We start from the raw sequence: 17,058 nt of genomic DNA, 5'->3' as shown, positions 1-17,058 counted from the left end.
TTTATTTCTGCCCCTAAGTTTTTAGGGGTTTGGTTGGTGGCTGCAACCTTATATTTCACTGTTTTGGCAGTTCACATCCATAGCGCTGGTTTTCCAACCCCCCGCTTATACTGGTAAATTGCTGCCCGTTTCCTGAGTTTAGGGCGTGTGCATGCAAGCTCCTCGTCAACACCCACTGTGATTGTACACAAGAGTTTGTCAGCAGGTCCCAGGCAATAAATCATTGCTGATCGGCTGTGTCTAATCACAGCCCAGAGCTATGTGTTGGCAATCAACACAGGGCTCTGTACAGAAAGGACGATCTCCGTCTTTTCTTTTTTTTTTTTTTTTCCCTGCAAAGCAGGGCTAAGAAACAAAGATCTTTTAGTAAAAATCAGTACACAGTACACATTGTTAGGCACACGTTTTCCCCTTGATTACCCAAGATAGTAATGCCTTCCCAGCCAGTGTCATTAGTACAGTGACCGTGTATTGTCACTGTATTAGTGTCACTGGTGATGTCCGAACCCGTTTCCACTGTGTGTGCGTTTTATTGTCAGATTTCCCGCCACACCATTTCAGTTGCATTATAAGTCGCTGATCACCGTCATTAGTAGTGTGTATATGTGTGCATATATATGTGTGTGTGTATGTATGTATGTATGTATATATATATATATATATATTTTTTCACGCAAGCCAATCAATATGCACTTATTGGGATTTTTTATATCAAAGACATGTAGCCTAATACGTTTTGGTCTAAGTTTATGAAGAAATTTGATTTTTTTGTTTTGATTGGATATGTTTAGAAAAAAAAAAACCCAGTGGTGATCATATACCACCAAAGGAAAGCTTTACTTGTGGGAAAAAAAATTATACATTTAGTTTGAGTACAGCCTTGCATGGCCGCACAATTACCAGTTAAAGTAGCACAGTGCTAAATTAGCAAACTAATGGACTGGTGATCAAGGTGGGTTAAATCATCTGGAGCTGAGGGTGGATATTGATACTTGAATATAGGTGACAAGTTCACTTTTAAGCACCATTATTTTCCTAGCTTTTGAATGCTTGTATGTTTACTTCTGAAGTTTAGTTAGTGTTACTAAACCCACAACAGTAAAATCAGTCTGCATATGCAGTAAAGCATGCTTATTATACTCACTGTGGAACCTAAGGGGTTAATCCTCTGCATTGTGTAAAAAGGCTATTTGATCCTATCTTCTGTGATCCTCCCCTTCTTCCAGAGTCCCCAAACCTTCTCCTGATAGTACAGAGCCAAGGGGGCAGTCTGCACATGCTCAGTTTAGTGTGTTTTGCTAAAGAGTTTTTTTTTTTCCCCTTGGGTGGGTGCCTGTGATCAGCACAGGGCCAGTCAGCACAGTCCAGATAGAGGGTTAGGGGCCCTGCAGCCTCATAGGACAGTCAGAGTAGAATGAAAACTCCTCATACAAGCTTTAACCAGACACTGATAGAAGTCACAAGACTGCTATATACTGCTGATGAGAAAAGGTATTTAGCAGTTTATAGATGTGTAGGAAGATCCCACGCTATGGAAATCAAGGGAAGGGGGAGAAAGGCTGCTGCCTCCCTGAAATATAGCCAAAAGGCTATATCAAGAGTAAAAGTAAATAGGGGTAGGGAATATGGCGCTGCCAGATAGGTATTAAATGATAAGGCAAATTGACTCTAGTATATCTAGAGAATGGTATATAAATAAATAATCTGCTATATGCCCACAAATAATGTAGTTAGGAAAATATGCACTAAACCAATAAATAATGCAATAGGAAAGATATGTAAAAAACTACAATTAAAATATATATGCATCCTATGAAATCAGGATGAAAGCATAAATGTGATATAAAATATAGCAGTGATATGATCATAAAGTGCTTGGTGACATAACTTAATAAATATATTTCTCAGTAAAGTGATCCAGTGGCATAAAGTGCGAACATATATAATAGTGGCTAAATGAGGTGAAAATATTATACATACATACATATATAAAACACAGGGTTGAATAATAATAATCAAAAATTGGAGACACAAATCTAAATACAATAAAAAATGGAAAATATATTATATAAAATATATGCAGTGGTAAATACTATAAAGTGGTAAGTGCAGTGATATGGTGGAAATAAATAGTGGAAATAAAGTAGAGTGCGAGGTGGACTATATAAATGAATAAGGGGTTAAAGTGCAAATGCTCTTATGCACAGTGAGAATTATGCACAGTGAGAGTGATCCAATGTTCAGTGCATAAATCCTAAATTAATGTCCATAGGTGGTGGTGCTCAATCTTCATGTGGCAATCCCAAGAATCGTCTTTTTAAGGGAGTGTGCCCAGGGTGGTTATAAAATAGATTGCACTAACCAGAGTGCCTAACCCCACACAGGGGTATTAGGCAAGGGTATATATAAGCTGTATACCACAGTGTAGAGATGGCTGGTCCTGGGGGTCCTAGGTACTGCTCCTATATCTGTACGTCTCGGTACCAAGGGGGGTAGGGGAGTATGTACTGTTCTTCAGCATTCAATATGCTTCCTGGTTGGTACTCCAGCAGTGATTTGTATGTAAATGAACAAGGGGGGGACACATAGTGTAATACCGTAATGGAAATTTATTGAAGATATCATAAAGTAGGGTACTCACAATATAATTGTAGATAATGCACATAAAAACATCCAGATACGGGGGACCGTGCAAACAAGCGCCAAAAAGTTTGTAGCTCCGGAACGCAGTGCATTCCACGAAGGTCCCGGATCAGGAAGTGACGCTGCTGAGGACGTCTATGACGAAACGCGTACAGCGTAGTTGCTTCACTTCCGTTTTATAGGATGCATATATATATTTTTAATTGTAGTTTTTTTACATATCTTTACTATTGCATTATTTATTGGCTTAGTGCATATTTTCCTAATTAAATTATTTGTGGGCATATAGCAGATTTATTTATATACCATTCTCTAGATATACTAGAGTCCATTTGCCTTACCATTCAATACCTATCTGGCAGCGCCATATTCCCTACCCCCATTTACTTTTATTTAGCAGTTTATATTTACTAAAATAATTGCATTTCCATGTTCTGTGTACTGTGGTAGACCAGATATAATGAATGCAGGGTCCTGGATTTAGTAACACTTTAATTAGTGTATGCTTTCCTCAGATATGTGAAACTCATTGCTTTTAATTTCACCGGATACTAAAGCTCCTGCTGTACCTGTTCTGCTCATCATTATTGGGGCTGCTATGACTGATATCTGCGTTCGTGTCGTGTCTCTGCTGCCTCTGGCTCCTTTGCCATTTTCAAATCTGTGATGGTGGTGTGCTTTGTGTTTTCTTGACGGTTGTGTTATGTTAACAATAACTTTGACTTTAAATGTTGTTGTCAGGATTCCAAGCCACAGCTTATTACAGTCTTAGAAGACTGTGACTATACCTTTTTTTGGGGTACACCTAATGCCTGTGAACTGAAGATAAACACACATGATGAATGCAAAGTTACAAATCCTACAACAGGTAAGGCTGTACATGGAAATGTGGGGGTACCTTATATGTAATCTTGATATTTTACTGTTCCAAAATTTGGCAATTTAAGTTTGAGGGATAAAATATGTAAGCAGAGGTTACCTTCAGAAAACCATCTTTTTAACATTAGTAGCAAACACCCCACTATATGATTCTTTTACCATTCACACACCATACCCTAACTGCTTGAAGACCAGGCCTTTTTCTGACACTTTGTTACAGGTACAAAATCAGTATTGTTTTCTAGAAAAGGACTTAACCACTTAAGCCCCGCAGGATTTGGCTGCTAAACGACCAGGGGGTATTTTGCGATTCGGCACTGCGTGACTTTAACGGACAATTGCGCGGTCGTGCGACGCTGTACCTAAACGAATTTGGCGTCCTTTTTTTCCCACAAACAGAGCTTTCTTTTGGTGGTATTTGATCACCTGTGCGATTTTTTTGATCATGCGCTATAAACAAAAATAGCGTCAATTTTGCAAAAATAACAATATTTTTTACATTTTTTATATGAAATTCCCCCCCCAAAAAATTTAAAAATCAAAATTTTTTAACATTTTCGGCCAATTTGTTTTATGCTACCTATGTTTGGTAAAAAAATCGCAAAAAGCGTATTTTGATTGGTTTGCGCAAAAGTTATCGTGTTTACTAACAAAGGGAAAGATTTTTGTCATTTTTGTTGTTTTTTTTTAACGCGTAATGGCGGCGATCTGCGATTTTTTTTTTTTTTTTTTTTTTTTTGCGGTACTGCGACATTGCGGCGGACAGATCGGACCCTTGACTGACATTTTTGACACTTTTGGGGTTACCAGTGACATTTCTACAGTAATCAGTGCTATACATATGCACTGTTACTGTAAAAATACACTGGCAGTGAAGGGGTTAACTTTTTTTTTAAAGGGAGGGGCTATGTGTGTCCCTAGGGGCGTGCTTTCTACTGTGATTGGCTGTGGCTTCAGATGTATGAAGAGTGATCAACGGTTCTACATAGTAGAACCGTATGATCATCCTTCATACACAGGGGAGAATGACAGGCAGCTTGTTTACACAAGCCGCCTGACTTTCTCCCTCTCCCCCGCCGATTGCAGAGTGACCGGCGGACATCGGGTCCGCCGGTCACACGCGCGGGGGGGTCCGTGACCACGCGGGAGCGAGAGCGCGCCTCCGGGGGCGCGCGCTCGCTCCCTAGACCCTCACAAGCTAGTGACGTAGCCCTACGTCACTTTGCCTGTGAGGGGCTGACTGCCGACGTAGATCGGCATTAGGCAGTCGGCAAGTAGTTAAAACCCCCAAACATTATCTATTTTTTTTTTTTTTTTTAAGCAGGGGCCCTAGAGAATAAAATGGTGGGTGTTGCAATTTTTTTTTTTTTTTTTTAACACACAGTGTTAGCGCAGCAGTTTTTCAAATGCAATTTTCTTTGGAAAAAATCCTCTTTAAAGAATTTTAATGCACAAAAACACAAAATAATACGCAGGTGTTTGGTAAAATATAAAAGAGTAAATAGCTCCTAAACATGTCATGCCCTAAAACTGCTCATGCCCGTGGAAAGGTGACAATCGACGTACTATATATTATCCATAGGTACACTTTTTAAAAGCCTTTACAGGTTACCACTTAAGGTTAACACAGGAGGTCTGGTACTAGAATTATTGATCTTGATCTGACGTTCGCGGTGATACCTCACATGTGCTGTGCGATCGCCGTTACAGTATTGACACGGGACCACCGCGTGCTTTAGAGCCCATTCACACTAGCACGACTTGTGAGGCGACTTGTGTAGCCCCAGGTCGCTTGACATAACAAAAGCAATGTTAATCAATCAGTGCCGTCTTAATTGGCACTACTGAAGTCGCTCCGACTTCAGAAAAGGGTTCTGTACTACTTTGAGGCGACCTGTGATCCGACTGTCCCATATACTTCAATGGGAGTCGCCTCCTTATCTTAATTGAAGCGACTTGTTATCAGACTTTCCAGGAAGAAGAAAGAGATTAGCCAGGCATTCCCCACAGACAAAGTCGCCTGTCTCTTCCAAGTCTCTTCCAAGTCTCTTCCAAGTCTCTTCCAAGTCTCTTCCAAGTCTCTTCCAAGTCTCTTCCAAGTCTCTTCCAAGTCTCTTCCAAGTCTCTTCCAAGTCTCTAAACAAGTCTCTAAACAAGTCTCTTCAAGTCACGGGGCGACTTTCTGGTCGTGGTAGTGTGAACCGGCTCTTAGCCTTTGCACGGGGGAAAGGGGGCACTTTAAAAATAAATGTTTACATTTTTTTTTTAATCACTTTTTCTTTCCAAAAGGAAAGTAAACATCCCTTGCGATAGCAATAGGCAGTGACGGGTCCTCTTTACTGAGACATCTGGGGTCTATTAGACCCCAGACCTCTCCTCTGACCTTAACATTTTTGGTTCATACAAGATCTGTATGACCTGATGCTTTTTTTTCAAACCAGTAATGGTTTGTTTATAACTGGCGAAACCAGAAGTGACAAAATATTCGTCCCTTCCAGTTTCTTAGAGAATAGAGATGATCGCAGCCGTTCTTGTCCCTGATAAGCTCTATGGTCAGCAAGCAAAACCCATGGCTGCAGTCCCGGGTTCCCAAGTGGTTCAAAAAAAAAAAAAGTAATTTTTATTTTTTTTTATTTTAATATTTCCAACCTTTTTTGGTGTTTCTAAAGAGATGGTGCCATGGCTGATTCTAAAAACTTCTGGAGAGTCCCCATACAGAGTGAGCTTTGCCTCATTCACATACAATGCAGGAGAGCCGTTTCAAAGTTTTTAACCCTTTGTTAGGACAGTGTTTAAATCCGTTTACATCTGATAATGAAAAACTGTGAACAGAGTACAGAATGGGTAATGGTGATAAACATTACTCCACAGCCCTCTCCTAAACTGTACAAAGCAGGGAGAGCATGTAGGATTTTTAATTCAATTAAAAAAATTCTGGTTACCTTTTTTAAGGATAAGTTAAGTTCACCTTTTTAAGAAAAAAATAATAAATGCACTTATTTTTGCGGTAAAAAAGATATGCATTTATTTGTTTTTTTCTGCACTAGCCTGGAAAGCATTGCACCCATAGGCGTGCGCAGGGGGTACGCCTGGGCACACCCTAATCACTATGTGCTGTACAGAGTCTCCCTACTTCCCGGGCTAACCCACGTTGGCCGCCACACAGTGCTGCTGGCTTTCCTCCTTTCCTCTCCGCCCACCAGGCTGCTGCCGGGGATATTTCAGGATGGAGAGTGGGGGAAAGGGGTAATCAATATTTCATTTACCGGCCCCTTCCTTTTCTACATAAACACACTCACTGTGTTCACTCATAACTGAAGTATAGTAAACTGTGTTTACTATACTTCAGTTTTGTGAATGAACCAGAAGCCACTTAGCCCAGAGCTCTTCCCATTCATTCACTCTCCAGTGCAGCTGAGGCTGCAGAGAAAGGCATGTCTATTTGAGCTTTGGGGTGCACACCCTAACGCACTAGGCTGCGTACTCCTATGATTGCACCCGTGATCAGTGAATAAGGAGTACAATGTTCGACTTCTGCAGACAAGCCCATTTGGGTGCAGCTTTCTGAACCTTGAACAAAAAAAGAAAAACACATCACTCAACACACATTTGAGGTGGATAAGGGAATCCTCCCTGCTGAGCTATTGTCTTTTGATGACAGAGAGACTTCAGAATCAACTGATTAGGGCTGCCGGCTATAACCAGCAGAGCTGATTGAATGGGGAAAATCCAACAGGATGGTTGTACAGAAGTCAATGGATTTAAACATATTTCAGTACAACCTCGATACCCATACATGGACTGAAATTCCTCTGCTCTCTGCTGAATCTGCTGCATTTTTAGACCTGTATGTCCAGCTTTAGTCATGCCTGCTGCTTTCTGGATAGAGAACTCTTATTAAAACCCCCCACTGTGAGCTGCAGTGTCTGGGATGGGGAGCGTGCGCACCAATAAAGGAGGATTTTGCATAGTCAGGGATGTAAAGGATGTTGTGTGTTTTTTTTTTTTTTTTCTTTTTGTTTCCGGTTTTAGATTTGTGCAACTCATAGTAACAATAGTTGGTACAAGTTTAGACGGTCATACAAAAGCCTTAAGGCCCCTTTCACACTTGTGCAACCTGAAAGTCGTGGTGCAACTTCAATGCAACTTGAAGCAATGCCTGTGTAATTTTGAGGTCTATGGACCTCAAGTCTTATGAAGGTCAGACCAAAGTAGTGCAGGGACTACTTTGAAGTCGCAGAGATATGAACAGTACTCATTTAAAATCAAGAGTTTGACTTATCATGCGACTTTGCTGTTCTAAGTCACAGGACAAGTCGCACATGTGTGAAGGGGGCCTTAGTTGTACATAAACAGTTGTGTGCCTTCTTTGTATTTTATCTTTAGTTATATGTGACTAATGTAATTGTCGTTCTCCAGGTTATCTATTTGATCTGTCATCCTTATCAAGCAAAGATGGTTATATTATTAAAGATCGTGAAAGATCAATAAAGTTAAATATTTGCAGTGCTGTTAAGCCTGAGTTTTGCGATGCCGCAGCTGGTAAGTTTGAAATTCCCTGAATAGAGAGTGGGTGGCAGTTGAAATGTTCTTTTCCAATCTGTTGTAAAATACATAGCACTGCAACACAGCAGACACCAGCTGCACTCTAAGGGTGCATTCACACTGGCACTCCTAACTGGTCCTGGGAGTGGTTCACCCCCTTGGCCTGGCTCATTTGTTTAGTGTTAGTGCTTGGAACCACATCCTGGATCAGATAAGTGTACTGTGCCCAGGACCACTTGGAAGTGGTGGTCCCGGGCATTGTTCACTTGTGGTCTGGTATAGCTTGCAAACCTTGCTGGAGCACAGAACTATTGATAGATCCTGAAGCAGGGATCACTTTGGGCTGGCTAGCATAATAGTGCCTGAGAACATTCTCTTATTGTCCAGTGTGAGCACAGACCAGCGGGGGACATGAGACAAGTGAATTCGGGCACAGTTCAGGTTAAACCGTCCCAGTGTAAGCACACCCTTAAAGCGGAGTTCCGGGCACAGAAATGATTTTTTGATGAACATACCCCCGGGACAGTCAGGGCTAGCACATTCCACAATGGCTAGCCTCTGATCTGTCCCGGTTCGCACTTACCTTTTAGAAGAAATACTTACTTCCACAGCGTTTCCATCTCTGTTGTGGGCAGCTGAAGCCGGCGCGGTCCTCTTCTCTGTCTTCTTCTGCGTCTTCGTGTCCCAGAATGCACTGCACCGGCCCCTCTCGTCACTTCCGGTGCGGCGCCGCATTCCTAAACAGCTTCTGGGCATGCCCAGAAGCTGTTTAGCAGGGGAATGCGGCGTCGCCCGGAAATGACGAGCGGGCCGGTGCCGTCGCATTGATTCCTGGGAGCTATGACGTTTAGCTCCCAGGAATCATCGCGAGGCAGGAAGTGACGGGGTGAGCCTCGGCGCTGGAGGAGGAAGCAGTCATAGGTGAGTATTTACGATCTTCAATAAAAAGGTGAATAAACAAAAAAAAAAAAAAAAAATAACTATCCAATTCCTTTTCAGGTGAGCTCTACCTAGCGGAGGGGCACAAAAAAAAAAAACGTTTTTGTGCCCGGAACTCCGCTTTAAATGGATTATTTTAACATGTAGTTGGTGTGAATTCACCCTGAAAGTAGATGCAAATCATAAATAAATGACATTGAGTTTGCTAAATTGCTATGTATCATAAGCAATTGTCATTTTTTTTAAAATTAAATATATATATTTTTTTTTTTACACTTTTCACTTTTTGTGAAATGCTCAGATCAGTTCAATGCTGCTTGATTTTTCTACAGCGTCTTATCAGCCACTTCCTGCTACATACTTGTACTTTTGTGATTGTTGCATGACATTTTGGTTGACCATGCCTTCATAATGTCTTGGCATGGCCGCTTACAGTGTCTATAGTGGGAGAGCATGTAACAGGGTGACAACACAGTATACCAATTTGGAGACGAAGACAAAAAAGTTGTCACCCTCAAGCAGGAAGTGCCTTCATAAGTATCTTCATGACAGGATCACCAGGTGTTTTTTTTTTTTAAATCAGAATAAAGTTTATGAACAACTTTTAACAGTACTATAAATAATGCACATTCCAAAGTGTTACATTATACAATACATTTGCAGAATACAAAGTAGAATAATAATGTTCTTCTACATAGCCAGAGCAGGTTTATAAAACAAATTGAACCTGAGGTGTCATTAGTCGTTCTATCTCAGTGTATGCAACCCTAGATCTGGTTTAGGAAGACATTCTCATCATATCTCTTTTGCCAGTACTTTATATTAAACCCACTTCTAAGGGTGAGGACACATTGAGTGGTTGAGTTCCCAATTTAAAGGTGTTGTATAGTCAGAAGGTTTTTTTTATCTTGATGCATTCTTTGCATTAGATTAAAAAACCTTCTGGTTGTAGCAGCCCCCCCTAATACTTACCTGAGGTCCTTCTCTGCCCAGCGATGTCCACGAATGCCTCGTAGACTCTCTCTCCTGATTGGCTGAGACAGAGCCGTAGCGTCATTGGCTCCCGTGGCTGTCAATCAAAGTCAGCCAATCAGGAGAGAGGGGGCAGGGTCGAAGGCAGCCCTGTGTCTGAATGGACACACAGAGCTGAAGCTGTGGGGACACTCACTAGGAGGGAGGGGCCTGGAGTGCCAAAGAGGGACCTGAGAAGAGGAGGATCCAGGCTGCCCTGTGCCAAACCAACCGCACAGAGGAGGGTAAGTATAACATGTTTGTTATTTTAAAAAAACAAGACTTCACACACACTTTATGTTAATAGCCTATGAAGAATTAGGTTAAATGGAGCCAAGTCAGGAGTAGCTAGATGGCTGTGTGCCCTCATTGGGGATATTTTACTTCACTTCCTGTCCCTTAGCCGCAAAAGGAAGAGGAGGAAACCCCTGTTAGTCGCCAGATTTAGTGCATATATTGGAGGATTTCCTTTCTATTCCTGTTCTAGTGACCACTCGAAGCTTGGGATTTTATTTCACTTTTGGTGAGAACGGCCACCAGGATTTTATTTCACTTTTGGTGAGAACGACCACCAGGATTTTATGTCCCTTTAGGTGAGAACGGCCACCAGGATTTTATGTCACTTTCGGTGAGAACGGCCACCAGGATTTTATGTCACTTAAGGTGAGAACGGCCACCAGGATTTAATGTCACTTTAGGTGAGAACGGCCACCAGGATTTAATGTCACTTTAGGTGAGAACGGCCACCAGGATTTAATGTCCCTTTAGGTGAGAACGGCCACCAGGATTTAATGTCACTTTAGGTGAGAACGGCCACCAGGATTTAATGTCACTTTAGGTGAGAACGGCCACCAGGATTTTATGTCACTTTAGGTGAGAACGTCCACCAGAATTGTATGTCACTTTAGGTGAGAACGGCCACCAGGGTCTTATGTCACTTTAGGTGAGAACGGCCACCAGGGTTTTATGTCTTTTTATGTGAGAACGGCCACCAGGGTTTTATGTCACTTTAGGGGAGAACGGCCACCAGCGTTTTATGTCACTTTAGGTGAGAACGGCCACCAGGGTTTTATGTCACTTTAGTTGAGAACAGGCCCCGGGATTATATGTCACTTTCGGTGAGAATGGCCTAATGGGGACACAGACAGAAATAACACCTGACAAATATTCCCCCTCGGCATTATCTAAAGCAAAATAAAAACGTTGCCTTTTAATTAAATCTTACATCAAAATTTAGTTGTTTGTTTTACAAAACTTTTATTTGATTGCCACATTAATATAATTTTTTTTTTTTTTTTTTGCCAATGTGTTTCAATATGTTTATGATTTGGCTGCATACCGGTTCCAGGGCAGTGCATCTGATAGTAGAATGTTTGGTATTACTTATGATTTTATTATATTTGGAAATATCAGGTTTGAAATATTTTTTTCTGTCTGTAGGAGTGTGCGTATCAGAAGGTGGAAAGCACTTGAACGCGGGTAAGGCCCAGAGTCAACTCACCTACACAGATCAGATGCTAAGACTAGTTTATAAAGATGGCGATGAGTGCAGCAAGAACCCTTCGTTTAAACACCAGAGTGTTTTCACCTTTGTATGTGGATCAGACCCAGCTGCTGGCAGCCTTCCATCCTTTGTGTCCTTCAGTGAAGACACATGTACCTGGCAGTTTACATGGCACACGTCTCTGGTCTGTGAGAAAAAGGTGTGTTTATTGTTTTTCCTACCATGTGTTGTACATTGGATCCAAACTGCAGTTGTTCATTGTCTGGTGATCCTTTATTTTTATTTTTTTCCCAGGTTGAATGCTCAGTGCAGAATGGCACCTCCACTATTAATCTGGGTCCTTTGATGAAGCACGTGGGTTACTATGAGGTCCTGCAGAGTGAGGAGTCAGATTCTGCAGTCTTTTACCTAAGTTTATGTCAGCCTTTAAATGAGGTTGTTGGTGTTAAATGTCCACCAGGCACAGCAGCATGCAGGGTCGCATCTAATGGGGAACCAGTTGTAAGTGTGAATTTCAGCATTTTCTTTAATGGATTAGTAGTGGGAAATGTGCAATCTAGTTAGATGCTGCAGAATTAAATTGTTTCACGTTTCTCTGTAAAGAACTTTTTTTTTTTTTATATGTATGTTGTAAAGTTTTATCAAAGCTTTCAAATTACTGCAGTCCACCATATTTAACCACTTAAGCCCCGGAGGATTTGGCTGCTAAAGGACCAGGGGTTTTTTTGCGATTTTTTACTGCGTGACTTTAACGGACAATTGCGCGGTCGTGCGACGCTGTACCTAAACGAATTTGACGTCCTTTTTTTCCCACAAACAGAGCTTTCTTTTGGTGGTATTTGATCACCTGTGCGATTTTTTGATCACACGCTATAAACAAAAAAAGAGCGTAAATTTTGCAAAAATAACAATATTTTTCACATTTTTTTATATGAAATTCCCCAAAAAAAAAAGTAAAAATCAAAATTTTTTAACATTTTTCGGCCAATTTGTTTTATGCTACCTATGTTTGGTAAAAAAAATCGCAAAAAGCGTATTTTGATTGGTTTGCGCAAAAGTTATCGCGTTTACTAACAAAGAGAAAGATTTTTGTCATTTTTGGTGTTTTTTTTTTAACGCGTAATGGCGGCGATCTGCGATTTTTTTTTCGGTACTGCGACATTGCGGCGGACAGATCGGACCCTTGACTGACATTTTTGACACTTTTGGGGTTACCAGTGACATTACTGCAGTAATCAGTGCTATACATATGCACTGTTACTGCAAAAATGACACTGGCAGGGAAGGGGTTAACTTTATTGGACAGGGAGGGGTTAAGTGTGTCCTAGGGGCGTGCTTTCTACTGTGCAGGGACATTCCTATTGGTGTAAAAGCAAAGATCAACCGTTCTACATAGTAGAACGGTCAGATCTTTACTTTTACACAGGGAGAACTGACAGGCAGCTTGTTTACACAAGCTGCTCTGTCTTTCTCCCTTCACAGGAGCGATCGCAGTGGGACTGGCGGACATCGAGTCCGCCGGTCACACGCACTGACTTGCCTGTGAACGAGCCGCGGCGGGCGCGCGCCTCGGCGGGCGCGCGCCCGCCCGCGATAGGCTCGCAAGTCAGTGACAGGCGAGTGACGTACCGATACGTCACTCTGCCTGGCCGGGGCTGACCGCCGCAGTATATAGTCGTGCGGCGGTCGGCAACCGGTTAAAGACCACTATTCTTACCAGTTAATTTTCCTGTTTTAATAGCCATTAAGAAATTGTTTATTTCTATTGGAGGCTCTTGGTAGCAGTTTCTCTTCCTGCCTTCTCTCTTAAGTCTTTATAGTAAAAGTTCCTTAATTGCTCCCTCCTACATTATGCACTGGTGTCTGTTGGTGGAACATGACACCATTATTTGGTTTCTTAGCTTCTGTGGACGGAGAAAAAATTAAAATTCAGCTTAAGTATATTTCAACTCTGGAGTTCTTAGTAGACATGAATTCGGAGGGCATGTAAACTCAATACAGTGATACCTCAGTTCAGGAACGATTCTGTTCACGAACAACTCGGTTCACGAACAGAAAAGTTCATAAAAAAATATGCTCCGGTTCACGAACAGGAGCCGCGGCCATTTTAATGCTATTTCCAGGCTGTCACATGGTCGTGACTTCCTGTAGGAAGATCGTAGAGAGAAGAAGATACCAGACTTGTATAAAGTACTCAAAATTTCTACTTGAGTAAAAGTACAAGTGCTCGATCAAAAAGTGACTTGAGTAGAAGTGGAAGTGCTCGCAGAAAAAGTTACTTAAGTAGAAGTACTAAAGTATTCAACATTTTTTTTACTTAAGTATTGCAAGTAGTTTTTTCAAAAAAATTGCTACTTAAGTACTAAAAGTAAAAAGTACCAGTAGTTTTGAAAAAAAAAATCTACTCAAGTACTGAAAGTAGAAGTACAAGTACTGTGTTATGTAGTTATTAAAGAAAGAAGTCAAAAGTTTGAACATCATATTGTTTTTTATTATTTCAAATGATTTATTCAAATGATTAACCTGTGTTTGTTAGTAGTTTCTTGATGCACTTTAAGCGCTGTAGCACCATTTATTTGTTTGTTTCATATTTTCTTTTTATTGGAAAGATTTGGTATAGCAGCTTTTATTATACACAGCCTTTATTTTCGTATGCGTTGATTTACAAATGACATTATACACATTTTTTTGAGCTTTATGCAACCTGCCATCTACTGTTCTGGCAGTGGTAATTTTTTTAAAAGTAACTAGTAACGATGCAGCACAAAAAAAAAAAAAAATATCGGAGTAGAAGTATCGAAATCATCGTAAAAATGTAGTGAAGTAGAAGTAGGAGAAAAAAATTCTACTCTAGGAAATTACAGATACCGCATTTCGGTACTTAAGTACAGTACTTAAGTAGTTCTACTTCGTTACTATACATCTCTGGAAGATACACAGAAAGAAGTACTGTGAAGATACTTTCAGTGACTTTTTGCTTTTTGGTGTGCTTTTTAGCACATACAGTACTGTACAATACTGTACTTACTGTATTGTACAGTTCACCCGTTTGCCATGCCAGAAGTCATCTCAAGTAAGGTTAGTGTTCTCTCTTTATACATTACTATACTGTACTAATGTGTATTGTAATTTGTTTCATATTTTTGTGCTTCAAAAAACAAAAACAAAAAAGGTCAGAATGGATTAACCGGATTTACATTGAACCCTATGGGAAAATGTGCCTCGGTTCACAACCAATTCGGTTCGCGACCAGAGTCAGCTCACGAATTAAGTTTGTGAACCGAGGTATCACTGTATTCACATTAGGGTAAGGTTTGCCTTAAAAGCAGAACTTAACAGTATCTGAGAACCACAAACCTAAAAACGCTATTCAGTCCATTTTTAATCAAGAATTTTTAATATTTAAAGAAAACTCACCCATCCATCTAGGTCTCCATGCCTTTCTTTATTTTTGTTATTGAGAAATCACTTTGAAAAATATCCCCTTCCCTAGCATTTTTTAGCTGCCATATTGAGAGTAAGGGCAGATAGTTTGTGCAGCATTTACATTCTGGAATCCTTCTGCCTTTACTTCAGGCAGGAGGATTTACCTAGCTTGAGAAAGCCCCCCCCCCCCTCCTCTCCTCAAGATGAAAGGAAAACAAATGCCCATGAAGACACGTGGGCTGTATGACATTGTTTTGGACTGGGCCCGAAACCAGGATGCAATGAAGAAATTTGAAAAAAAAAAAAGTTTAGGTAAATATGAAATACCCCTCTATTTGCTAATTCTATCAGCACAAGGATTAAAAATAGTTATTGTTAAATGAGAGGTAAAAGTTCCATTTAAAGTTATGGGAGATTGATTAACCTCCTTGTGGAGCACCAATTCTGTTGCAGTCAATATCTATTCAGAAAAATAGTTCAGCCTGAGCTGTTAAGTGCTGACAGTGAGTAGGGACTAGTAACAGGAACATCAAATTTTGGACTGATTTAAATACAACACTATTGCTATCTAACACTGGGAACTCCCTGACAGGAGGAGATGGCACAACCTGGGGTGTTATGATTCCCTTTGCAATGTACTAAAAGCAGAATCTGGATGGTTTGGCAGTTAAGGATGTTACTTATGTACAGTGGATAAAAGAAAGTTCTGGGTCCTGGATATGCTGTCTAGAAGGACATCTGGTACACAAGACTGATTGAACATAATTACAAATGTCTTTGCGGGCATGGCAGTTTGCCTGTGTGCATTTCAAATTTACAGGTGTTTAGCCTAAGTCCAGCTTTATAGTCTGAATTCAGCCTTCATGGTTTTCCAAGTCCATCAATAGAAACTTGATTATGAAACATATGCAGTCATTTTTTACAAAAGTTTTTTATTAGAAAGTCAGATCAAGAGAAATTGACAAAGCTTATGCAACGCAGAGCAAACGTTCAATGACAAATAACATCATACATAAGAGTATTACATAAACAATAAAGCATTGAAATCACAGATCCGGGAAAGGCAACTATACATATCAGGTCAGGGTACATACATTGCAGCATATGGTTGGTGTGATATACATGACATAGTTAAGATCTTATGGAAAAAAAATTTAAAAATTAAAAAGAAGGGGAAAACTCAACAGCCAGAAGGGTCCCAGAGATCCAATTTCCCACCGAAGGCAGTCATAGTATTATGTAATGAGTGGAATATTCTTTCGGAGAGTCTCACACTCTCCATTCTGGATAGTACCTGAGACCAAACCAGGTTACAAGAACTCCAGTTTAAGGCAATCATCCAATGTATTGATGACATAAGAGTATGAAAGAAACATATGCAGTCATATATACTGTATACCTACAGAGCAGGCTAAGTTCTGAACACAGCTAGAGGACCTCAACCAAATGAAAAAAATAAAAAAAGGAAATCGCTCTAGATAAACTCCAAATGGCAGCTGGCAATCTAGGTTGATATATGAACACCTTAAAGCGGAATTCCACCCTGAAAAAAAAAATTTCACTTTACGCTTGCTCAAAATTACCTGTAAAACAATTGGATCATTAAAAATTTTTTTTTTCACTTACCTTGTTTTTACAGAAAATATAGTTACCTTACTTCCTCCCTCTGTGGACCTGGCCGCCGCCATCACTTCCTGCTTGCGTTGACTCCTGGGAACTGAACGTCATTGCTCCCAGGAATCAATGCGCCTGCACCGGCCCCGCTCGTCAGTTCCGGCTCAGGCACGTCATTCCCTGCTAAACCGCTTCTGGGCATGCCCAGAAGCTGTGCAGGGATGACACGCCTGCTCCAGGAACTGGCGAGCGGGGCCGGTGCAGGGCATTCTGGGACCGCAGAGGACGCGCTGGCTTCAGCTGCCCACGCCTGAGATTGCAGCGCTGGACAAGAAATTTTCAAGGTAAGTATTTCTTCGAAAAGGTAAGTGAACCCGGGGACAGTTCAGAGGCTATCATTGCTGAAATGCACTAGCCTTGACTGTCCCGGGGGTATTTTTGTCTAAATTTTTTTTTTCAGGCCGGAACTCCGCTTTAAATATTATACAATAGTGAAA

The 17,058-nt window shown here is 40.9% G+C and overlaps 1 protein-coding gene across 1 annotated transcript in view; it reads left to right on the top strand.

Annotated features, from left to right (window-relative positions):
* IGF2R (insulin like growth factor 2 receptor) overlaps positions 1–17,058 on the top strand; it is a 294,611-nt gene that overhangs the window by 214,387 nt on the left and 63,166 nt on the right. The window contains exons 32-35 of the mRNA XM_082249744.1: positions 3,385–3,511; positions 7,942–8,064; positions 11,458–11,720; positions 11,816–12,022. Coding sequence (XP_082105870.1) covers positions 3,385–3,511; positions 7,942–8,064; positions 11,458–11,720; positions 11,816–12,022 — 720 coding nt within the window. The remainder of the gene's footprint in view (positions 1–3,384; positions 3,512–7,941; positions 8,065–11,457; positions 11,721–11,815; positions 12,023–17,058) is intronic.

The sequence above is a fragment of the Pelophylax lessonae genome, assembly GCF_965119305.1.
Source record: "Pelophylax lessonae genome assembly, chromosome: 3".
Taxonomy (NCBI): Eukaryota; Metazoa; Chordata; class Amphibia; order Anura; family Ranidae; genus Pelophylax; species Pelophylax lessonae.
This window is presented reverse-complemented; position numbering and strand designations above follow the sequence as displayed.